Source organism: Macrotis lagotis, chromosome 7, assembly GCF_037893015.1.
Source record: "Macrotis lagotis isolate mMagLag1 chromosome 7, bilby.v1.9.chrom.fasta, whole genome shotgun sequence".
NCBI lineage: Eukaryota > Metazoa > Chordata > Mammalia > Peramelemorphia > Peramelidae > Macrotis > Macrotis lagotis.
This window is the reverse complement of record NC_133664.1, coordinates 64,590,315-64,615,831: the sequence shown is the minus strand read 5'-3', so window position 1 is coordinate 64,615,831 and position 25,517 is coordinate 64,590,315. Positions and strand designations below refer to the sequence as shown.

The following is a 25,517-nucleotide window of genomic DNA, read 5'->3' as shown; positions in this document are numbered from 1 at the left end:
AGTAATTAGATGAGACCTCCTTAGGAAGCTGAATTCCCCATGCATCTTGCAGAGGCCATGTGACTATTTGTTGTGTGCACATCCTATGGGAGGGATTGTTTTCACGCACAACTAAAACTATTTGAGCTAGGAGGTCTCTTCTATCTTTGAGGTTCTTTGATTCATTAAAATTACAATTCCAAGTGGTTTTATTTAAAAATTAAATTGTTGCTATTTAGTCATTTCAGTCTTGTATAAATCGTTCTGACTCCATTTGGGGGTCTCTTGACCAGAATTCTGGAGATTTGCCATTTCCTTCCCCAGTTCATTTAACAGATGAGAAAACTGAGGCAAACAAGGTTAAGTGACTTGCCCAGGGTCATACAACTAGAAAGTATCTAAGACTGGATTTGAACACAGGTCTTTCTGATTCCAAGCCTTTAAATTAGCCATATAATCTTGGGCAAGTCACTGAATTTTTCTGGTCTTTGATTTCCTTTCCTGGAAAAATAATGAAGCTGTACTAAATCTCAAAGATCCCTTTCCAGTTCTGAATTTCTATGAAATCTAATTTGAAGAAACTGAACCCCTAAGAAGACATTTCCTTAAGGTGACATAGCTAATAAACTTAGATCTAATATTATTCAGTCCAGTAACAAAGACAAATGAGATTTTTAGGAAGCTAGGACTGAATCTAGAACTATTTTTTCTGACAAGAATAGTTGTAAAGTAAAACCTGGTTTGCAAAGCATTAAAAAAGAAATAATGAGCAGGCATGACCAAGATAGCAAAGTAAAGGCAGGAATTCTCACAAGTTCTTCCCCAAATCACACCAAATGTCTTTTTAAAATGACTCTAACCAAATTCTAGAATGGCAGAACCCACAAAAAGAAATAACAAATGATCTCCTTCCATCAAGTAATAGACAACATTTATTAAGTCCCTACTGTGTCCGAGACACACACTAAGTGTTGGGCATACAAAAAGACAAAAGACAGACCCTGCCCTCCAGGAATTTACAATCTAAAGGAGGAAGCAACATGCAAATAAATAGGAAATAATTAACCAATGGAAGGGAATTTTTATTATTGCTGCTGCTGCTGTTGTTGCTAATGATAATGATGGTGATGATGATGATGATGTTTGTTTATCATTTTTGAAGGGGACTAATGATATTGAGAATGTTGACTTAAAAGTGAATTGGATTTACATGAAGCAGAATTGTGGGGGAAGACTTTCTGAGGGAGTTTTTAATTGGAACTTAAAGGAAGCTAGGGGTGTCAGAGCTGAAGTGGAGGAAGGAGAGTCTTCCATCCATAAGATATAGCTGGAGCAAAAAAAACAGAGGTAGAATATTTTGTTCCATGAAAATATCTGAGAATGCCCACATTTCTAAGAAAGCTTAGAGGCAGTTTTCCTGGAAAGCAGAAAAATAGACTTCTAGAGATATACTCCATTGTTCATTTCAAAACAGGGATTATTAGACCTTTTTGTGGGTGTCCTAGACTCTCCTGGAAATCTGGCCCCTGTCTTGCAAAAAATGTTTTTAAATGAATAAAATAAAATGCCTAGGATTGTGAAAGAAGCAATTTAAAACATATTTTAATTAATTTCGAGATACTTTAACATTAAATCCCAACTTAAATCACCTGCTTTAAATGAACCCTTTAGTATACAATACTTTCAAAGTCATAGAATCAAATACCTTCCAAATGTTCATGTACCATTTACATAAGACTATGATATCATTAAATGATCTTTATAGGCCTTCATAATCTGACTCCCATGTACCTGTTAAGAGGATTTCATAGTACTCCCCCTTCCCACAGTCTAAGTTCCAGTCAAAGTGGAGTATTTTCTGTTCCCCCTTTGTAACATTCCATTTCTTGCTTTCATACTTTTGCCCAGTTTCCCTACCCCATTCCTGGAATTGTCTCCTTTCTCATTTCTAATGCTTAGAATCCTTAACTAAGCTCAAAGTCTTCTTTGAAGTTTCTCTTGATCCCTCAAACTCTCAGTGCTCTCTCCCTCTAGAGAAGGGGCAATCTTTGCCTTTACTTTGCAAATTTTATCAATATGGCCCCCCACTCATTACCTATCTCCCACCACCACCATCCCCAATAGAAACCAAGCTCTTTGAAGGAAGAGACTGGATTCTGGTTTTGCTTCGGTTTGCTTTTCTTGTTTTGTTTTGTTTTGTTTTGTTTTTTTTATTTCCAGTGACTGGGATATAATAGATTCTTGTTGATATGAATAACAGTACCTAAGAGGAGTTATGGGTAAACTAAAGGGTGGAAGAACCCAAGGATCTCAGATGGAAAATAATTTGATGAAATTCATACTTGCCCACGACTTCAAAAGCAAAACCATTTTCAAATCATTTCAATACTCACAGTTCTACTTAGATCATAAACCACCCACTCCTTTTCTCTCAATCCTAAAACCCTAGGAAGGGAAAAACAATAATGAATCAAAACCTGCCCTGGATGAATGTGAGCAAAGGACTTGGTAAAACTACCAAGAAATAAGAAGTGGATAAGCTTATGCTTTCAATCTTCAGGGAAAAGCATCAAAGAATAGAGTTTAATTTTTGTATAATACATTCAGTAGAGAGCTCCTGAAGCCAGCCAAAAGTTGTAGCTAAGCAACATGGCTCACCATTGTCCTCCAAAGTGGGCTGCAAAGCCTCAGAAGCTTTACCTCCCACAGAAAGCTTTGACAAGCCTCCACCATATTTGATATAATTGTGGTTGAGGGAGTGCCAGATCAGATCTGATTTGCTGTCATAATGGGACTTTTCCCACATAAACTAATGATGCAAAGTTATATTTAGCAGCTTGCACAAAAAAAATCACCCTCAGGCATTCAGCGTATTTTTTGATTGCTTCTCATACCCAGAATTGGACAAGTAGCAATTTTTCAGCAACTGACTACAACAAAAGCTAAGGTTTGATGAATTTTTTTTCCCTTGACTGGTCGCATCAGGATTTTAGGTCCATTTTCCAAATATGCTTATTGACTTCATATTCCTTTGGATGCATTTCTTCCCCAAAGCTCTCATGCTCTTTTCAAGTCATTTTATATCATGTCCAGGAGGGAAGGGCCACAGCAAGAAAATTAACTTCTTTCTCTCAATGCCAAGCCTGTGGATGTAGTAGAATCTCAGGCCTGCTAGGCCTTACAATTTTAAGGTTTTTATTATTGATGCCAAGTTCCACACAAACAGAAGAATGAAAAGGTCAAGTTGCCTAAAGTAAATACAAGCATCTAGTTCTATACAGTAACCAAAAAGATGTTAATCCATACTCTGAGGATTGGCAAAAAGAAAAACATTCAGTCTATGTTAATACATTTAAAGGAAAATCTTGCTCTGGCCCCAAGTTTAGAGATAAAGTCAGTATTAATTCAAAATCAATCTGAGGACAGGATGCATCCAATCCCACTTGTACCCTACAATACCCGTTTTAATTTTTTTCTGAGTTTTTTCTTGAATCTTATGACTTTAACTGGTTGGGGGGCAGGGTTAGGGAAAAGAAGTAATTAAATCTGACTATTGATAGAGATTAGAGGAAAGAATACAAAAATCATTAGAGTTCTGTCCTTATGGTGCTTACAGTCTGGTCTTATAATGTTAAGAGTTATGGCAAATCAGAAAAAAATACAAGATAATACAAATTTCAAAACTATACACATGGGGCAGCTAGGTGGTGTAGTGGATAAAGCACTGGCCTTGGAGTCAGGAGTACCTGGATTCAAATGCAGTCTTAGACACTTAATAATTACCTAGCTGTGTGGCCTTGGGCAAGCCACTTAACCCCATTTGCCTTCCAAAAACCTAAAAAAAAAAAACCCTATACACATACACACACACACACACACACGTTTTCATGATAATACTACCACCTACTTTTCCTCCAATCTATCTGCTTATTCTAGCCTTTTCCTTATCAATCAATAAGTCAATAAGCATTTATTAAGTATCTGCTATGTGGCAGATGCTATGTTAAGTGCTACAGATAAAGGAGAGAGAGAGAGAGAGAGAGAGAGAGAGAACACAAAAGTCAGTCCCCTACTCTCAAGGAAGCCAGGACAGGGAAATGAGGAGAGACAGGACTCCAGTCATGAGAAACAGCCATAGAAAATGCCTAGAGCTGAAAAGAAAAATCTTGTTCATGGAAGAACAAGAAAGCCAGAGTCACTGAATCAAAATGAAAATGATAGGAAGGAATAAGGGAGCTGAGAGGAAAGAAAAATAGAAACAATTATTTAAGATGGTCTTTTCAAGTTTAGTTACAAAGAGTAACAAAATTAGCTACAAATTGCAAAAGAAATACAGGACAATAGTAGGGATAGAAGGATCCATTGAGAATAGGGGAGATGTGAGCATGTTCTGGGATAGTAGGGAAGTATCCAGTAGATAGAAAGAGATGAAAGATAAGTGATAAAATGAGTATGACATTGGAAGCAATTTGTTGGGGGCTAAAAATGTGAAAGGTTGGAATGGACTCTGTTTTGCAAGTAGAGGAGTGCCTTGTTAAGGAGTAAAACCTCCCTTCATGTGAGACAAGAATGAAGGAGGAGAGAGCGGCAGAAGATATCTGACTCATATGAGATGAGGGAGAGGGAAGAGGTGGGAATTCACATTGAATGGCCTCAATTTTTTCTGTCAAATAGAAGGCAAGTAACCACAGGAGATTTTAGGAGAGTTGACAAGCTTTGAAAAATCCACTGATGTAAAGGGGATAGTGAGGTGATAAAGCATAGGATTTCCTAACAGCATTGAGGGCTCAATTAAAGTTGTGCAACAGAGATTTGTAATGAATTCAGTGAAAATGGTTGCTGGATTTTCTCTTTTAACAGCTTACATATAGGAGGGAAGATGGCAATTGGTAGAATTCATCCAAGTTAAGTCTTGGAACAATAGTCTATTGATAAGAAGGCCAGGGACTCATTAGCAGATGATAGCATAGGATTGAACTACTTCACCAAGGGGTGAAGGGGGAAAGAGGAAAGAGTGACTAGTATAAGGATTCCAACCTGGGAGCAATCCTTGGATTATTATTGTCAAAATATTGAATTGTTCTAACTCCTCTCCCTAGACTAGTGAGCTAAGGGGAAATGAACAAAGATGAAGCCAGTACTGGAAAGAGTGACCAGGGAAATTCTGTCATCAGACAAGAACCAGGTTTCTGTACCTGCTAATAGTTGAGAGGATAGGAGAGGAAAAGCTTGAAGATGAAGGGAAATGTGTTATCTATGAAATAAGTATTCCACAGAGCACAGTGGAAGGGATAGGTGGCATTTGGATGTTACTTTGGAATAGGAGTAGAAGAGGATAAGAATAAGGAATTAGGTGGTAGGGGATGATCCACCCCCTAAGTGTGAGTGTCCTCTAAGGCTCTGAACTATGACTTCATCTCTCCTAACACTCTCTGGCTATCTTGTCATCTCTAAAGTTCCTATTCAGTTACCAAACCGAATTTGACATATGTGTGTGTGTGTGTGTGTGTGTACACACACACACACACACACACACACACATATATATATATGCAATAATAATCTCTCTCTCCTGAATTCTAATTCTGCATTATCAAGGGGACAAATGATGAAGGGAAAGATAATGAGTTCTGATTTATCAGATAATCTATAAGCATTTATCAATTCCCTACTACATGTCAGATATACCTCTAGGACATCTGGGATGGATAAATTTTTTTTTTGGTAAAACAATACCAACATATGGTGATATGTCTACAATTTGGATATTCAGGAAAGGTGATCCAGAAAGATTTCACTGGATAGCTCCTGCCAGAAGGAATGGTATAAGTTGGTGGTGAAAGGTGACAAGGTCCCCTTTTTTTTCCTTAAATTTTCTACTTAAAGAAGGAATAGGAATAGGGACTGGGTCTGTAATTTCATAAACATTAAGAGCTCTTGCCAATGTAGCTTGGCACCTTCTCTGAAATACATAATCTAGGGAACTAAGAGGTTAAAATTAATACACCCAGGGTCCCACAGCAGTTTATATCAGAAGGAGGAAATATCTGAATTCAAAGTCTTCCTGAGTCAATGTCAGGCCCTTATGCACTGTACCACACCTTCTCCCATAGAATAAACTGGTTGCATATTTAAAATGACACTCTTGGGGTGGAGCCAAGATGGCAGTGTGAAGGCAGCCTTTCTCAAGATCTCTGACCCCCCCCCCCCAAACCTCAGAAAAACAGGATGGCTCTAGCTAAAACTTAGAGGGGCAGAACCCACAGAAAGACTGAGTGATACATTTTCCCAGTCCAAGATAACTTAGAAGTTCCGTGGGAAAGGTGTGTTTCACCAGTACTGTGGGTTGGGAAAAAAGCCAAGGCATAGCCCAGTCCAGCCCAGCACAGCCCAGCACAGTGCAGCCCAGCACAGTCCAACTCAGAGATCACCTGCAACAGACTGAAAGGGGCAGTGAGAAAACTCTGCTGCATGTGCATGAGTGTGGAGTGAGGGAGTACAAGCTACAGAATCTGCAGAGAGAAATCTGAAGAAAGCAGCCTGCACCCCCAGAGATGATAAGGGAAGTCTGCAGAGATCTCTCTGCTCTCCCTGAGGTAGGACTCTGCTGTGTGCCTACACTCAGATACTGCAGTTTGGGCTTTCATACTAAGATAGTTGGATCCCTCCTTATAGCCCCAGGGCAGAGGGTAGTGCTGTGGTCATCTGCATATCAAAGCACAGGCTAAAGAGCATAAGACCTAGGAGGAATAAAGGTCTCAGTGAAAACAACCCCAAAGCCTTGGAAGTGCTGCAAATTAGTCTTGGACTGAGGAAATGAGTAAATAACATTAAAAGAAGAATCTGACCATAGAGAATTACTTTAGTCCCATGGAAGATCAAAAGGCATACTCAGTTGATGACAAAATTGAAGCTGACATATCCAAAACCTCCAAGAGAAATAGAAAATGGGCTCAGACTATAGATGAGCTCAAAAAAGACTTTGAAAAGCAATTAAGGTAGGTGGAGGAAAAACTTGGAGGAGAAATGAGAGTGATGTAGAAAAATCATGAAAACCAAATCAAAAGCTTGGTGAAAGAGATACATAAAAAATACTGAAGAAAATAATATATTAAAACCAGTTTAGGCCTAATGGACAAAGCAAAAAAAAGCAAATGAGGAGAAGAATGCCTTAAAAAGCAAAATTGGCCAACTGGAAAAGGAGATAAAAAAAGCTCTCTGAAAAAAATAACTCCTTCAAATGCAAAATGGAACTAAAGGAAGCTGATGACTTTGCAAGAAAGCAGGAAGAAATAAAACTCTTCCAAAAAAGCCAAAAATTAGAAGAAAATGTGATATATCTCATTGGAAAAACAACTGACCTCGAAAACAGATCCAGAAGAAATAATTTTAAAATTATTGGGCTATCTGAAAGCCATGACCAGAAGAGCCTAGACTTTGTTTTTCAAGAAATGATACAGCAGAATTGCCCTGATATCCTAGAAGCTGAAGATAATATAGAAATTGAGAGAACTCACCAGTCACTCCCTGAAAAAGATCCCCAAAGAAAAACTTCCAGGAATATTATAGCCAAATTTCAAAACTCCCAATTCAAAAAGAAAATTCTAAAAGTTGCCAGAAACAAACACCTCAACTACCAAGGCTTCATAATCAGGATGACACAGGATCTGGCAGCATTTACATTAAGGGCTCATGGGGACTGGAATATGATATTCCAGAAGGCAAAAATCTTGGTTTACAACTGAGAATCAAATACCCAGCAAAACTGAACATCCTCTTTCAGGTGAAAAGATGGACTTTCAATGAAACAGGGGACTTTCAAACTTTCCTATTGAGACAACCAGAGATGAACAAAAAGTTTGATCTCCAAGTATAGGACTCTGGTGAACCATAGAGGGAATGGAAGAAAGGGACTGACTATGAGGAACTTGATGATATTGAACTGTTTGTATTCCTACACAGGCAGAAGATATTGATAACTCATATAAACTTTCTCATTTATAAGAGCTGTTAGAAGGAGCATATATAGACAGGACATAGGAAGGAGCAGAATATAATGGTATGATTTGGTAAAGGGATGGAGTCAGTGGGCTATGGGAGAAAGTAGTGGGAGGAAAGGAAAGGAGATGATGAAGAAGCTGAGAGAGTCGAGTCAAGCAAAAGCTTTTTCAATGGAGTGGAGGTGGGGGAAGGCAAAGGGGAATGAGTGAGCCTTCATTCTCATTGGAAATGGCTCAGGAAGGAAATGACATACACACTTAATAGGGTGAGGAAATCTGTCTTGCCCTTAAGAAGAATGGGAGGAAAGGGACAGGATAAGGGGGAATGGGGGGAGGGAAGGAGAAATAGGTGATAGAAGAGAGGGTCTTCCCTTGAGGGAGAGGGTACTCAGATTCAACACACTTTTGGACAGGGCCAGGATGAAAGGAGAGAGAGAATAGAATAAATGAGAGTGGGGAGAAATAGAGTGGAGGTACAGCTAGTAGTAGCAACTGAGGGAAAAATATTGAAGCAACTTCTCTGGTGGACCCTTGATAAAGAAAGCAACTCACCCCAGAGACAGAGCCATTGACATCTGAACACAGACTGAAGTACAATTCTTTTTTTCTCTCTCTCTTTCTATTCTTGAGGTTTCTCATCTTCTTGGGGAGGTGTATGTTTATTCTTATGTTTACTCTTATAACATTCAATTTATATCAATGTATGGCATAGAAATAATGTAGAAACTGTCAGACAGCCTTCTGTGGGGGGAGGAGGGAAGGGAGAAGGAGGTAAAAATTGTAGAATTCAGAGCCTTGTAAAAAATGATGGGTTCATATTACTACTGTAAATAACTGGAAAACAAAATGTTAAAATGTTAAAAAAAAAAAAAAAAAGACACTCTTTCCCTCATGAAAGGATGTCCCTAACAAGCTTGAAAGGCTTTTCCAACTTAACATCTCCTTCTGCCCACACCAAGATCCAACCTTCTCCTAGAAAGCACACCATCCTAATGACAATTACTAATGATGTTTTTCAGACAAATTAACTATGAAATCTATCCGTAAATCATTTGTAGAATCCTATGAATCAAGACTAACTTTCCTCTTTCACTCAGCAACTGGTATCCCAATTAACAACAAAATGACAATCTAAATTTCAGACATCATTCTTCTTCATTTTTTTTACCCTGCATCTCCATTACCGAAAAGCAAGCCCCTAACAGATAAAACTGTCTCATCAGTTGCCAGAAAGCAATTCACAGATTGATTCATACGATCATCTAGGCCAAAAGCATCTTCCCATGACACCAACTCATCTTCTAAATGAATCCACATGACAACAATAACAGTCATGATCAAGATGATGAAAATGATAGCACCCAAACTTCACTCATGACAAGTTGATAATACTCTGACATTTAAAGATGGCTGCTGTGTTTTTGAGACCTCATTTAAAATGATAGAATTTCTAGGGACCCCATTTTTCTTGCCATCATTTCCTTATGACTCATCCCAATGTGGGCACTGACATCATGAATCTTGTAATCTTGAGTTTATTGCCAAATAATCTTCATCTAACTGCCAGTTACATGGCAACCAAAACCTTTTGTCCTTTAAATTATTGCCACCCCCCCCTCCATAGAAGCCCTCTCCAAGGTAACAACACCCTCTTCTAGGTAGCCCATAGGAGGTAGACAGGGTTTCCTACCATATACTAGTAGAAGATAGCCTACAATGTTCAATCACAGGCAGAATATTCTGAACCCAGAATCTTAGACCTAAGTGCCAGCCCATAAAAGTAAGACCTGGACTTCTCTCTCACTGGGACAAATTCTGTCTGATCAGAGTAGTCACCCAAATGTCATAATAGCACCCATAATAGCATTTACTATGAATTAAGTTTTAATAAGGTTAAATGCTTGTGCTTGGATGCCCAGTTAATAAGTAAGAGATTAAGCCAAGTTTTGCTGCCTTTGCAAGCTACTCCATCCATTCTACCATTAAAACCTGGAGCCTCTGGTTTTTTCAAGGTAACACCTTGAAATATGACCTCAGCCCTTAGCCACAGCTCCAATTTTATTAACCATTTTATTTTTTCAATCTATAATCATTTTCTTCAAAGAGGTTTGTAAGTTTAAAAAAATACCTCATTTTAAGACTCAATCTACAGGTTATTCCAAAAGGAGCTGACAAAAATTTGTTTAATTGAAGAGGAAAGCAAAGGAAGACTCACCTATTTAAGCTATTCCCTATCAACTCAGCAGCTTTCTGATACAACCAGTAAATACAATTCTGTTCTGGAGTCAAGAAGACCTGAGTTCAAATGCAGCCTCAAATACTTACTAGATGTTTGGTCCTGTGTAAAATGACTTCATTGCTGCTTGCTTCAGCTTCCTCATCTGTAAAATGGAGCCAACAAGAACACCTACCTCCCTGGTTGTTGTAAGGATCAAGTGAGATTATATTTATAAAGCTCTTAATAGGTACTTAACGCTCATTTCCTTCCTGGATTTAATTTAAATCAGTAAATATTTATATACCTTATCCCTGGCAAGATTCACTGGGAAATGTGGGAGGTAGGTAACATATTCTAAATACTTTCTCTCTGTTTTTTTAAATGTTTATTTATTTAAGGCAGTGGGTTTTGAGTGACTTGCCCAAAGTCACACAGCTAGGCAATTATTAAGTGTCAGAGGCTGTATTTGAACTCAAGTCCTCCTGACTCCAAGGTTGGTACTCTAGCCACTGCACCACCCAGCCGCCCCCTCTAAACACTTTCATTAATTTTCTGACCTTTCCCTCATCATGAGCTCCTAAAATCGTCTAATCTACCCTTCCTCCATCCTACTATTTCACTGTCTTTAACCCTACATTTCCTCCCTTTCTATCTCACTACATGGTTCATAAACCCTAAGAAAGAAAACTCCAGGAGTTTTACGTCAATTTATTTTTAATCCAAGAGAGATTCACTTCTATCCATAATAGTTTCTAAGAACTACTGTATTAGGATTTGGGGAGAAGCAACAAAATGGAATGGGCAGAATACTGGACTTGGAGTCAGAAAGAGCTGTGTTCAAACTCCCTGTCTAACACTTATCAGCTCTGTGACCCTTAGTCAAGTCACTTAACATTTTGAAGACTTTACATTAGAGATGGGATCCCCCATGACCTATAATTTTGCTAGAATAAAAGATACCACTATCTCTCAGTGACTGCTTTTTGTCACATTCACCCCTGCTCCACTCCAATGTCCTATGAATAACTATTACTGAACCCTAAAATTCACTTTAAACATCAAGCTAAAGACACAAATCAGGACAGAACTTGCTCTCATTTATATCTTTCTTATCTATTATCATCTAGATTATTAATATAATCTATTATATTGCTCTTGATAAAGAATAGGAAGGATGATTTAATTTTTTAAATTACATTTTATAGGACTTTAAAGTTGGAAAAGTTTTCCTCAGGGTAACTCCTTAAGACAGGAAACAGAGCACAGTCTTGTTATCCCAATTTTACAGGTGAGGAAAATAAAGCCTCTTAATTTCCCATGCATCTAGCATTCCAACTTCAATCTCCTAACTCCTAAGTCAACTGCTCTTTCCCCTTATACCATACTGTAAAGGAATGGGACTTCCTTTGCCCTTTATCTCAAAAATAAAATTGATGTGTGAATTTTTATCTTGTAGCACATTTGGCCTTGCAAAAGATAAAGTCAACTGATACGTTTGAAAATTCTGAGTTCCAGGTATCCTGCCTGTGTCTTTCTTGTATACTCAATAGTTTGGAATTGAGAAGGAACTGTAGGATATCTAAGTCAGAGAATGTGAATCAAGGCAATTTCAGATATGTAGCATGATATTGGAGTTAACTGACTTTAAAGTCAGGTCACCCTGGGTTCAAATCCCTTGTCCTGCATTTATAACACTACCTCACAGTATTCCAGGCAATACTCTTTCCCCCTACCCATTATATATTTATTTATTTCATTAAATATATCTCAGTTAACATATGAAAAAATTTAAATTTTATTTTATTTGAGCTCTGAATTCTCTCCCTTCCTACCTCACTTCCCTTGTCCTTGATAAGGATTGTGCATGTGGGGTCATGCAGAATATATTTCCATGTAGGCATATACATGGTACAGCATGGGAGACCCTGACACAGGACCACCCAGTATGATGGGCCCCTCATCAGAAAGGGTGCTGCTCTCTATGAGGAAGACAGAATTGAAGCAGCTCAAAGGAAACATGAAATAACATAAGTTTAGAGTAAACACCCCAGAAGTTCACATGGACTATTTGTGCCCAGCCTATGGCAGAGCATCCCAATTTCATATTAGTCTGATCAGCCACAATCAGACACACTGTTACTACATAGTGGTGTTATTTTGGTTTTCTTTGATAACAAAGGACAAGAATCAACCAATCAACAAACCAACCAACCACCATGTTAGCCATGTTGCTGATCTAGAATTTAAAAAATAAAGAAAAGAAAAATAAAGCAAAACATGTATGCTTTGATTTATAAAAATAAAAGGGAAAGGAAAAGAGAGAAAATTTCTTTTCTTGATGCCCTGTCAAACCACAGGGCAGTGAAATTTTAAGACTTGGATATACAAGCCAACTTCATATCCCCATGTTGTCACCAGGACAAAGAATGAGGACTTGTCTCTATCCCTCTCCTGGACATGAAAAGTAGACTGTCAGAAGGATAAGAATTCTGCCACCTTTATCTTTGTATTACCATGGAGCCATATATAAAGTCAGTGCTTAATATTTGTTCAAATAGAGGATGAACTATTGAAACTTGGCATTTCTATATAATTTGAAAGGCCCAGTGATATTAATCCAACCGACTAAGGCTGCCCTGGAATATGATAAAGTTGCTCACTTTGTATAGGTCTGTAAATGGATGGAATGTGGATGAAAGGTATTTGTATTTATCTATTATACACCTATGGTCTTAGTTCCAACATGACTCAATAAACAACCTTCTCAACAAAATGAGGAAAAACAAATGAATGAACTTACCCTTTGACCCACCTGTTCCATTACTGGGCATGGATCCCAAGAAAGTTAAAGTTAGAAATAAACTAAACGATTTGAGTAGCACATTTTTCATTATAAAAGAAATGGGGGCAGGGAGTGCCTAACAAATGAAGAATGACCAAAAATGTGGTACTAGAATTTAATGGAATATTATTGTGCAGAAATGACAGCTATGGGAAAGTCAAAGAAAAAATGGGAAAACGTATGAGAACTAATGCAAACTAAAGTGAGACCATCAAAGCAATATATACAATGATTTCAACAATGTTGATGAAAAGATCATTGAAAGCAAGTCTTTGAGTTAATGAAAAACAAACAACAATGATAATAATGACCCCAGAGAACAGATAGTATGACATTTTCATCTCTCTCTCCTCTCCAAAGATAGGTAGGAGACTATGAGGGCAAAATGTTGCATTACCATATCAGACAAGACCATGGCATCGATGTTTTTCCTTTATGTAATTGTTTTTCTTTCTTTCTTTCTTTTGCTACAAGAGAACAAAATTCAATTCTGGGGCAGAGATGACAAGCAAAAGGTGGGAGGAAAGACTATTTCCAGAAATGACTGATGAAAAAACACAAAGCATCAATAATTCTATTTTGGGAAGTTCAGATAATAAAATTTTAATGTTTGTTTCTTTTAAAAATGGCATCTAGCTCCCCAAAGTAAAAGAGAAAAAAGACCAAACTTCATCTTCATTTCATTTGAATTGGCCCATCAGAGATTCCCTTTTAAAAAACTTTTTATTTCCTTGTGCATCCTCAAAGTCAAAATTAATGAATTTTATAAGATATAGTCCCCTGTTGAGAAGTTTATGAGGTAATATTTAATTAAAAAACACTAGACAGGAGACTCTTCTTATGTCATCTCCCAATCCCTTTGCCCTAAATACTTTCTCTGAATGAAAAGTGAGAGTGTGATGAATAAGTGAAGTGGTTGAATGGTCAAATATTCATTTATCTGAGAGACCAGTTAATAGGTAGACCAATATAAATTAATACAAAGTGAAGTAAGAACTGACTGTGCACAGAAATAGCAATGTTGATGATCAGCTGTGAAAAACTTGATTACTCAGATCAACACAGTGATCTGAGACAATTTCAAAAGACTCAATGAAAAAATGCTGTCCATTTCCATTCTGCATGCAAATTGAAATATAATTTCCTCACTCTCTCTATTTTCTTGCCTTTTATAATATAGAAATGTTTTGCATGATTTCACACATATAATTGATATCATCTTATTTTCTTTCTCAGTAGGTGTGGGAAGGAATGGAAAGAAGGAAGATAATTTGTAACTCAAAATTTAAAAAGGAAAGAATGTCAAAAATAAATAATAAAAGTTTAAAGAGAAAAAATAAAAATAAGAGTATATTAGATTCCCAAAAATAATTTGGTTTTTGTAAAAAAAAAAAGCCCTGGCTATTATCACAGATAATAATATGTTTTATTTCTAGATTTAAAAGAGGCCTTAGATGATGATGACTGGTCCTTCCCTTTCCCCTTTGCTAGATCATTTTCTGGATTAAACCCTTTAGAGGCAGCTAGGTGGCATAGAGGATAAAGCACCAGCCCTGGAGTCAGGAGGACCTGAATTCAAATCTGAATTCAGACACTTAATTGTCTAACTAACCTTGGGCAAGTCACTTAACCCCATTGCCTTGCAAAAAAAAAAAATAGATTAAACCCTTTAACCATAGATACCCCTCAGGGTTCTATCCTGATTCTCTTCTCTTCTCCCTCTGTGTTACTTCATTTAGTAATCTCATCAGCTTCCATAAACTTAATTACTTTCTCAGAGCCCTTGATTTTTCTTTAGGTTTTTGCAAGGCAAATGGGGGTTAAGTGGCTTGCCCAAGGTCACACAGCTAGGTAATTATTAAGTGTCTTAGGCCGGATTTGAACTCCCATACTCCTGACTCCAGGGCCCATAGCTCTATCTACTGCACCACCTAGCCTCCCCCGAGCCTGTTGATTCTTGATTATACCTATACTGCCTCAAACTCTCTGCTGACTTCTGATCTCAGATCTCACTACCTTTCAGACATATCAAATTCAATATTTATAGACATCTTAAACTCAATATGTCCAAAATAGAATTCATTCTCTTTCCCCCTCAACCCTACCCAACATCTACCTTCCCTTTCACTGTAGAGGAAAACACTATCATCCCAGTCCCTCAGGCTCCCAACCTAGAAGTCATTATGGATTCCCCATTATCTCTTACTCCCCATATTCAAGACCTGTCCATTTTGCCTTTGCCCCCTTTCTCATCGCTGATACTTCCATGACTCTAGTGCACACAAGATGCTCTGTTTAGCATTCAATTTTCTTCATAACCTAGATCTCTCCTTCCTTCCCAACACTGTTATCCCTCACTCCACAACAGGTATTCTCTGATCTAGTGGCATGGGCCTCAATTAAAATGAACTGATAGATGGATTCTTCCTGGGCAACAACCCTTTTCCCCACTCCCTAAGTGAGCCATCAGTCTTCAGTGAATGAATTTAGTATCTGCTGCTTATGGAAAGTGGGTCAGAAGGTTTATTTTGCTCTATTCCAGATGCAAGTTGCAGTAATTTTAGAAAGTTTATTTGGTTGCTTATTTTTTAAAAGGAAAGATAGCAAATGAGATTCATGGGTAGGCCAGAATAATGAGGAAAAGGTTCTAACTATGCAGCATGATTGAAGAATCCATCACCTCCCCCACCTCTCTATAGAAGACTGGAATTCCCTCAGTAAGGGATAAATTCTTAAACTCTGGAATCAGGAAAGAAAGTTAAAACGAAAATGCCCCTGGAAGATATCAGGGATTGGTATAATCACAAATAATAGTTTTTCAGTAAAAGGATCATAGACCCAGGTTTGGAAGGCATTTTAGAAGCCTTCTTATAAAAACCCTCATTTCAAAAATGGAAAATTGAGACCTAAGAGAAATTAAGTGACTTGCCCAAAGTCACCTAAATAGCAAGTACTAAGAGGTAGAATTGTAATTCAAGTCCTCTGATTCCAGAGTTAGAGCTCTTTCCACTGAATTACCTTCTCCAAATGTTTTTGGTAGATAAAGGAAAAGAGTTTCCAAAAGACAGATGAAAATGAGGTGTTAAGATTTTTGATCACCTATTCTTTCTAATTAGTTATGAGTCAATAAATATTTATTAAGTACCTATTCTAAGCCAGGTGGGGCATCAAGGGTGTTCAGTGGATAGAGTATTGGGTTTGGAGTCAGGACCACTCAACTCATGAGTTCAAATCTGACCTCAGATCCTTAAAAATTGTGAGGCCCTAGCCAAGCCACTTCACCCTGTTTGCCTTGGTTTCTCATCTTAAAAATGAACTAGAGAAGAAGATGGCAAACCACTCCAGAATGTCACATAAAAAGTTGGATACAGTTGAAACAACAGAATAACAACAAACCAGCTGAGGATATAAATAAAAACACAAAAGGACAAAAGATATCCTTTTCCCTCTTGGAGTTCACAGCCTAAAGAGGGAAACAAAATACAAACAACCGAAGGAAGGCACAGGCATTAAAAGGAATTGGAAAAGGCTTCCTTGAAGAAAGTAAGATTTTTAGCTAGAACTTAAGGGAAGTCAGGTAAGTCAGGAGGCAAAGAAATCATTCAAACTGGTTTAACCCCCTTTACTGAGATGGCATGGAAAGAACACTAATCTTTACATAATGATATCTGGTACCATGTTTTGGTTCTGAACAACTGTAACTTCATGTTATTTTTATTGTTTTATGTATTTAAATTAATTTTGTTAATTATTAATATTTTTTAAATTAATGTGTTTAATCAAATAATTCAATGAAAAAGGAGAATTTTTGTAATCATTAGCTTCTTAAAACATAGTCTTTTCATAGACTACTATCGCACCACCAGAAATCAGATTTTTGGACCTGAAAGAGTCTCATATATCACTGAATGACCAGAGGTGTCAAACATGTGTCATACTGGTCACATAAAGCGTAGAACATTCCCAAGTGCAGCTCCAATAAAAAATACACACAAAAATAAATAACACACAGATTATATTAAAAATAGTTTCTTTATCAATATATGAGATTCTTATAAATGGTTTAATGGCCCCTTTTTCCATTTAACTTTGACATTTTTTTCAATCCTATGTGAATAAGGAACATCTCAGAGAGGTTGAATGATTTGTTCATGGTCTAGTTAGAAGTACTATGGTACCATAAAATGAGTACCTACACCCAGATCTAAATATTTAAGTTCAAATCCTACATTTGTTGCTTTCATCTGGGTAATCTTGGGCAACTTTCTTAAACCCCTGTGGCATAGTATACTTTTTTTAATATGGCACAGAACTAGAAACAATAGACCCTTCCAGCTCTAGCCTTATGAGCCTATGAGTTAATTTGGTCTATACTTTGATATTCTAACAGGCTCATTGGTCTTCTTTGAAAGAAGATTAAATAGGGGCTGCTAGGTGGCGTGGTGGATAAAGCACCGGCCCTGGAGTCAGGAGTACCTGGGTTCAAATCCAGTCTCAGACACTTAATAATTACCTAGCTGTGTGGCCTTGGGCAAGCCACTTAACCCTGTTTGCCGTACAAAAAAAAAACTAAAAAAAAAAAAGATTAAATAACAGACTCCACAAACCCTCCCTCTGAAGACTTGCCATGTCTTATGGAAGCCTTGGAAGTTCCATGTTCACATATCTCCCAAATACTTGATTCTGGCCAATTAACCTACTGGAGAGAGAGACACAGAGACAGAGAAAGAGAGAGACAGAGATAAAGGGAAAAAGACAGAGAAAGATGACTGAGGGAAAGAGAAAGGAGAGAGGGAAGGAGGTAGAGAGAACCAGATAGAGAGAGAGAGGCGAGGACAGAGAGAAGAGAGGACTTTGTTTTCAAAATCCAGAGAAAAGAATGTCTCTCTAGAAAGAAGGGATGCTCAATGTTGAATACTGAAAAGAGATCAAGAGGAATGAAAGCTCCAAAAAAGCCATTGGATGTGGAAATTTAGAAATCATTGACAACCTTAGAGAAAACTGTTTCAATTTAGTGACATCAAAATCCAAATTTCAAGGGTTGAGAAATGGGAAGTAAGAAAGTATGAATATAAATATTTTGTGTTTCATGTGAGGTTTTTTTCATATGAAAGGAAAAAGAATGATAGAATGACAGTTTGAGAAACCTAGAAATTGTTTAATGAAATATTTTAAGGACAGAGTAGGTTGATCTGGGAATATTTATAAGAAGAAAGGACCCAGTAAATAAGAAGATTAAAATTTAATTGGAAGAGGGAGATTATCAAAAGTTTCTAGAGAAAATGGGATCACAGGATAGAGTTAAGGGACTGGCATTTGCAGGAAGACCCAGGCCTTCCTCCAAAACTGGAGCCAAGGAGGAGAAAGTGGGGAATAATGCTGGGATGATCTAAAGAATAAAACTACACAAAAGAAGGAGCTCTCAACAGAGGGCTTTGGTTTTTTATTTTGTTTTTGTTTCAATTCAATACAAGATTAGGACAGCTATTGAAGGGGAAAGGGAGGATATAGGTGGTTTCAGGTATTTTGTTTTTGCTTTTGGTGCTTTTTAAAAATAAAATGAGGGTATTATTAACTTGTGGTCTAAGAATTTGGTTTCTAAAAAATATTAGAATAACAAACTGTATTTGAATATAATTAGTTTCCTTTATAATCATATTCCATTTGAATCAATAAATAAAAACATTATTCTGAAATGATGACTCAAAATAGGTTAAGGACCCTTAGGCTAGATGGCCTCTAGTTTCCTTCCTCTCTCTTTGCTATAGTACTTAATTCTATAAAGAAATAAAGGTGAGGGTGGCGTAAGAGTGGGGATGAGGGTGAGGTTGGGGTGGGGTAAAATGGATGATGTGAGAGATATCAAGGGAAATTGAAGATAAATTGAGAGACTGAAAAATCTGAGAGACTGAGAGAATAAGGCAGAAAGAGATAAATACTAGATGACCTCCCAGTTCTGTGGGAGGATGCCTCTTAGCAAAGTCACCAAGTAATTGCTACAAATTCTGAAGTGCTGGAACCATCATTATCCTAAATCCTCCCCAGGCTTGGGCCCCAACTTCTTATTATTCATTTTTTTCCTCTTTCTACCATCCCTCTCACTGGAAAGGAATAAATACACCTGGAAACCTGGGAAGGTTACCTCTGTTTGACTTTTACATTCTTCACCTCTTCTGATATTTAAAATAGAGTTGCTTTTAACCTCACACAGTCTTAAATACTGGAAAAAGAAACCATACATTACCATAGCAACCCAATCTCTGTTGATCAAAGTAGAGAGCCTTATTTTTTCCCTAAAATAATGTAATCTATTTAAAAGCTTTAAAGACACAAAATTTGAAAAGTTAACTTTCCTTAGTCTAAGGTACAAACAAAGTGATGCTCTAAAAAAATGTAATCCCCCACCCATGATCCCTTGGTTAAGTAACAGAGAAGAAGCCCGAGCTTTCTAGAGTCAGGTAGAGGATGATTTAGCAGTCAGAAAAGTAAATATCCCCTTGTTTCCAGACAGCCTCCGATTAAGCAGCCCCATGGAACCTTGGAACAAAGCTCTAAAGAAGTAACATACACAGATCGATATGCACAATATGACATCTATGCAGAACACTCTACTCAGGTCAATGGACAAAGCTCAGCTAACAAAGGGCAGTTATCAGGGCAAAGGTACTGATGAGAACAGGGAATTCAAGACCAAATGCCAGTCACGAAAAGGAAAATAAAAGGTAACAATTTTCCAAAAAAAAAAAAACCAAACCAGAATGCAGTAAAAAGAAATAACAAAAAGTTTGATCTTATAGAACTTGGGAAGGCAGAGTCAGACAAGGAAGACACTTGAAAATTACAGGTAGCATTTATTATATTTATATGGGGGGGCAGCTAGGTAGTACATTGGATAGAGCATGAGCCCTAGAGTCAGAAGGACCTGAGTTCAAATCCAGCCTAAGATATTATATATATATATATATATATATATATATATATATATATATATACACACTAGCTGGGAACCTTGAGCAAATCACTTAACCCTATTGCCCCCATCAAAAAAAAAGCATTTATTATATGCTTCAAAAGAAAAGTGAGGTCTGTATAAGAGACCTACAGTTTTCTGTACAATTGTCTTTTTTGTTCTACAATGTATAAGCAGATAACATTCTATTTGATATTTGTGAAGTTCAGAATAAAAATAAAGTATTTTTAAAATTGGTTTGAGAAATTGGTAAAGTTTAGAGCTTGGGTTTAGAGCTTCTGGTACCAGAGCCGCTTTCCATGGCAGTATGTGTGGGTATGTGTGTATGTGTGTGTGTGGGGGGGGGTATGTATGTATGTATATATATTTATATATACATTATAAACCAATAGATATTAATTTAATCTTGCATCCATTTATATTATCACTATATTTAGTAGGTATACTATACAAAAATACATGTATATATATTATATATATAAATTGTGCATAACATTTATGTGTATATATATGTATTATATATATATAAATTGTGCATATACATTTATGTGTATGTATATACATATATATATATAAATGTGGGGTAAGATTAAATTCTTATATGTCAATATTAGGTCTTAAAATAATACATCAACTTCAGATTCTTGGCTGATTGTTTCTGTCTTCTATAGTGAAGGGTTTCATTTGTGATGGTCAGCTTCTTAGCTGGTTACAACCAAGGTAGTGTCCAGTTGACTGAGATAGAGAATAAGTACTAATGTGGCCTAGGCCATCAGATTATTGAATCATGAATTTAGAACTGCAAGGAATGCTAAAAGTCATCTGACCTGATCACTTTATGTGACAGATGAGGAAACAAAAAACCCATAATTACACAGACAGTAAGCAACAGAGCTGGGATATGAACCCACATTCTCTAATTCCAAATGCAGAACTCTACCTTAATGAAATTTATTCATTGTTTCAGAATCATAGTTTCAATACTGACAAGGGTCAGTGAGGGCAACATTGTATAATGAAGACAAAGCTGGCTTTCGAGTCAGGAAGACCTGGCTTCCAGACCCACTTCTGCCATACTGGCAATGGGACATTAGGGAAATCACTTTGTTTCTTAGTTCCCCTGGCTACTTTCTAAGGAAATATGATACAGAGAATAGAATCATGAAACAGTACAAATCTGGAGAGGACCTCTGATCTCAAGGAACACCCATCCTAATACAGTGATAAACCCATAGAGGAGATTTTAATTGAAAATCATATATGAAAAGGTCCCATAGTTCTTGTGATGTAATGGCAAAGCTTACAGTAATGCATCTTCTTTACTATCTTTTCACTATTAGAATCATACTCAATCTTGACATCAAATCATTTGACTATACTAAGGACTTGTAGGTGAGAACTATCTTTTCTAGGTAATTGTAATTACCAAGAAGGTAAGGGTTACAAGGATGGAAGCAGATGCTAAGTCAGATCTCCACAGAGGCTGTTTCTCCCAAAAAACAAAATTATTTTCAGGGCTGGACTGGAAGCGGGACTGATGGTGTAGGAAAGGCAGGCAATAGGAACTAACTCCATGGTTTGCATTTGGTGTTGATGGTTCAAAGAAACCATTCACCAGAGTAATTGCTCCCCTTGTTGTTAGCCATGAGAAGCTGGACTGGAAGCCAGGCTCTTTCTTTGTCTGGGGAATTTTGCTGTTCCCAGAGCTGCTAGATTCAGGTTGGGAGATGTTAATGTGTATTAGTAGCAAACTTATCTTCATCCATACTTTCTTATGCTAATGGGATCACTAGTCCCAAACCTATCCCAGGGTCAAAGATGGGATTTGAACAGGTAGAGCTGACTTGGATTTCAGTGTGTTTTCCACTAGACTATTTGTTACCTTCAGCTCAATGAAGAGTTGAACTTAGAATGCTTTTCCTTTCCATTCTCCATACTGAACCCTTGCATCAGCATAAATTCCTCCTCACTCCTGGGGAGTGCTTCTAGGTAATGGTAGCAGCCTCACAAATTATTCCCATGAAGGGGCAGAGTACTAAAAATTGATCAAGGAATTAAACCTGCCCTAGATTTACCAGTCAAGGGGAAAAAAAACTAAGATTCCCCACTGGAAATAACAGTACCTTAACTTTCCTTCAGAAATAAATGGGCCTTAACAAAAAGAAAAGATCATTTAAAAGCCCAAGAGCAAATAGTTCAATAAAGGAGACCCATAAATAAGAGAGAGAGTGATTTTAAAATACCCAGAGACAGAGAGAGAGAGAGAGACAGACAGACAGACAGACAGACAGACAGAGAGAGAGAGAGAGAGAGAGAGAGAGAGAGAGAGCAACAGAGAAAGGGAGAAAGAGTCAATGCCTTGCCATGCAGATCTCACAACTCACGTCAGTGAATTAGGCCAATTATAAAGCTTTCTCTTAACCAGGGATATATGACCCAAAGATCATTAGTGAAGTTATTTTGAGGATTTTTTTTGAACAGTAAAAAGAAATAGTATGTAATGCAACAAAGGAATAAAATAATAATAGTTGCTATTTGTAGGAGATGTTAAGGTTTGCAGAGCCCTTCAAACATCTTTTATTTGATCCTTTCCATACCTTAATGTAGATTGATTCCATTTTACAGATGAGAAAATTCAGCTCAAAGAAGTTACATGACTTGTCCTTTGTCAGGCTTGGGGTCAAAGTGAATCCCAATTGATCCCATGTCTTCTGATTTCAATTACAGCACTCTTCCCACTTTTGGGTGGGGCAGAGCAATAGGGTTAAGTGACTTGCCCAAGGTCATACAGCTAGGTAATTATTAAGAGTCTGAGGCTGGATTTGAGTCTTCCTGACTCTAGGGCCAGTGCTCTATGTACTGTGCCACCTACCTGCCCCACCACCACCACTCCTTCACTTCTAAAATAAAAGCAGAGATCATCAAAAGATCATAGCTTTGGAGCAAAAGCTACTGAGGCCAATGCTTTGTTCTATATTTCACAGGTAAGGAAATAGGCTGAGGCCCAGGCTTTAGGTTGAATGGCTTGTCTTAGATGAAACAGAGAGTGGAGAGTGCAGGATTAGAACTCAGATCTTTTGACCATCATCTGTAAAATTGGAATAATAATACCCACCTCCCAGGGTTGTTATAAGGATCTCAACTGTAAAGCACTTATCACACACTTATACAAAGTAAGCTCTTTAAATGTTGTTGCTATTGCTGTTTTTATGATTACTATCAGTACTATTTTATTTTTATTACTATTATCATTATTATGATTATGATTATATTAAGTGCACTTTTCTACTGTCTGTCAAACTTTGTGATAGAAAAGACCTTAGATGACATCTGACTCAACTACTTCATTTTTAAGTGACTGAATAAGTTCACTGACTTGCCCAAGGTAATACAGATAGATAAAGAGAATCTGTGTTCCAACCCAAGTCTTTTGATTCCAAATCTTAGAATTCTTTTCACTGGAGCCAAGTGGTCTCAGAAAGTTCCCATTAGTCATATGCAAATTTATAATGTGTAATAATGTTAAATAAAAGGTATTGCAAAAATCTCTAAAGGCAAATTTCTACAGACCAGAATACATTGCGCACAGCTTCCCTTACTCTAAAAAATTGAAATAAACCAAACACCTTCACAGTTAAAAATATTTTCTGCTCTTCAACACTTGGTCTATTCTTTTTATTCCATAAAGAATTAGTTTCATTTTCTGTAAAAACTTTAACAATTGGGTGGCACTCTGCTCCTTTCATCTCTACCTTCACCTCAACTCCAGCTTTTCTTTCAAGGTAGATTAATTATTTAACAAATTATCCATGACACTTTCCATTTATAAAGATATGTTTGATTACCAAAAATGAAATCATTACAATTTTATCATTTTTAGTCTGCAAAAAACAAGGGAAATTCTCATCTTCAAGAACACAGTTATAATGTCTTGCTTATTTTGCCTATTAATTCAAGCCCTACCTCTTCCTAGACCATTGGGAACCTAAATATTAACAACATAAAATGATAACTATTCTCCTCTTCAGGTTGTCAATGGACATTTTCTCCCAACTCACCATAATGCCCCATCATGCTTTCTATGAAGTTTCTTTGTGACAGATGGCAATGTATCAAGATGAAAACTAGTACTGTCTCAACAAATAAAGTGTCATCCAAAGCTGTGCACAGCCTCCCTGACCCATCTTATGGACTGGTTTCTCACTTGGGTTTATTTTAAACTTCCAGTCTTTGTTAAGGAATATACATAGTCTTTGACTCAACCCAAACTTCATAAGCACTTTTCATTGCAGCTTTGCAGTCCCATTGATGAACTGTCCTTCTTAGATCCTAAGTTAGCTTCTTTGCAGAATGTTATTTCCAACAGCCCTGTGCAGAATAAAAAATGGTTTCTAGAGATCCCTTGGTATGGTACGTAACTAGCATACTGCATTCACAGGAAAGCATTTCATTATTCAAAGTAACTTCTTTTCAATAGAATTGTTTCATGCAAGATCTCACCTCTGAATTGTTCAGATGACATTTGTGAGTTCCTGAAAACCAGCCATCACCTGAACACTGGTCAATGTCCACCTTTTGAAGATTTATATCCACTTGCATGACACCTCTGAGAAAGAGTGAGTGAGAGAGAGAGAGAGAGAGAGAGAGAGAGAGAGAGAGAGAGAGAACATAAGAATTAATGTGAGCATTGAAGACTTTAGTCACTTCGTTCTAGTGTTTGAACTGAATATAGCAACATAAAGAAAAGCATAGACAAAGAAAAATCATCCAATTTGCCAAAAAGTGATGGAATGATCTCAGTGAAAGCCAAAATTTGAGTTAACATAAGGACTTTGCAAACCTCAAGCCACTATATAAATGCTAGCTATTTAATTATTATTGATATTATTATCATTGACTGAATAAATTCCCAGGTGTAATACTTTTGATGTTCAGGACAAATAGCATGGTGAAGACCTGATGGCAACCAAGGAACAGGCAAAAAGAAACAAGATCACACCATTTTCCATTTCCCACTCAACATTATAGTCATGTAGGAAAATCTGAATAACCTAAAACCACAGAATTTCAGACTTGGAAGAGACTTAGTACCACCATAATTTTACAAATTAAAAACATTTGCTTACAGAAATGATATAATTTTCCCAATATTACCTAGCTGAATAGAGTCAGAGTCAGGACCAGGGTTAATACCAGGGTTCTTCATGACACCTAAATGCTTCCATCCCTCACCCTGATTTTCTAGTCTAATGAGGAAACAGAACAGAATCACAGAATCTTGTTCAAGTGAATTGAAAATACCACACATAAATTAATAAATAAGAAATAAATAAATGAATAACTGAATGAATGACTAATGATAGCAATGCTAGAGGTATGTAGGTGACGATTGAAAGAGTCCTAGCTGGGGCTGGATTAAGAAGATTTGAATTCAAGAGTAATCTCAGATATTTATTAGCTATGTGACTCTGGATAAGTCCAGGAATAATTGTTGTGAGAATCAAATGA

General features: G+C 37.1%; 1 protein-coding gene across 1 annotated transcript in view; it reads right to left on the bottom strand.

Moving 5' to 3' along the window:
- Nucleotides 1–25,517, bottom strand: part of GPR158 (G protein-coupled receptor 158) — a 326,379-nt gene that overhangs the window by 275,103 nt on the left and 25,759 nt on the right. The window contains exon 2 of the mRNA XM_074195071.1: nucleotides 24,510–24,615. Coding sequence (XP_074051172.1) covers nucleotides 24,510–24,615 — 106 coding nt within the window. The remainder of the gene's footprint in view (nucleotides 1–24,509; nucleotides 24,616–25,517) is intronic.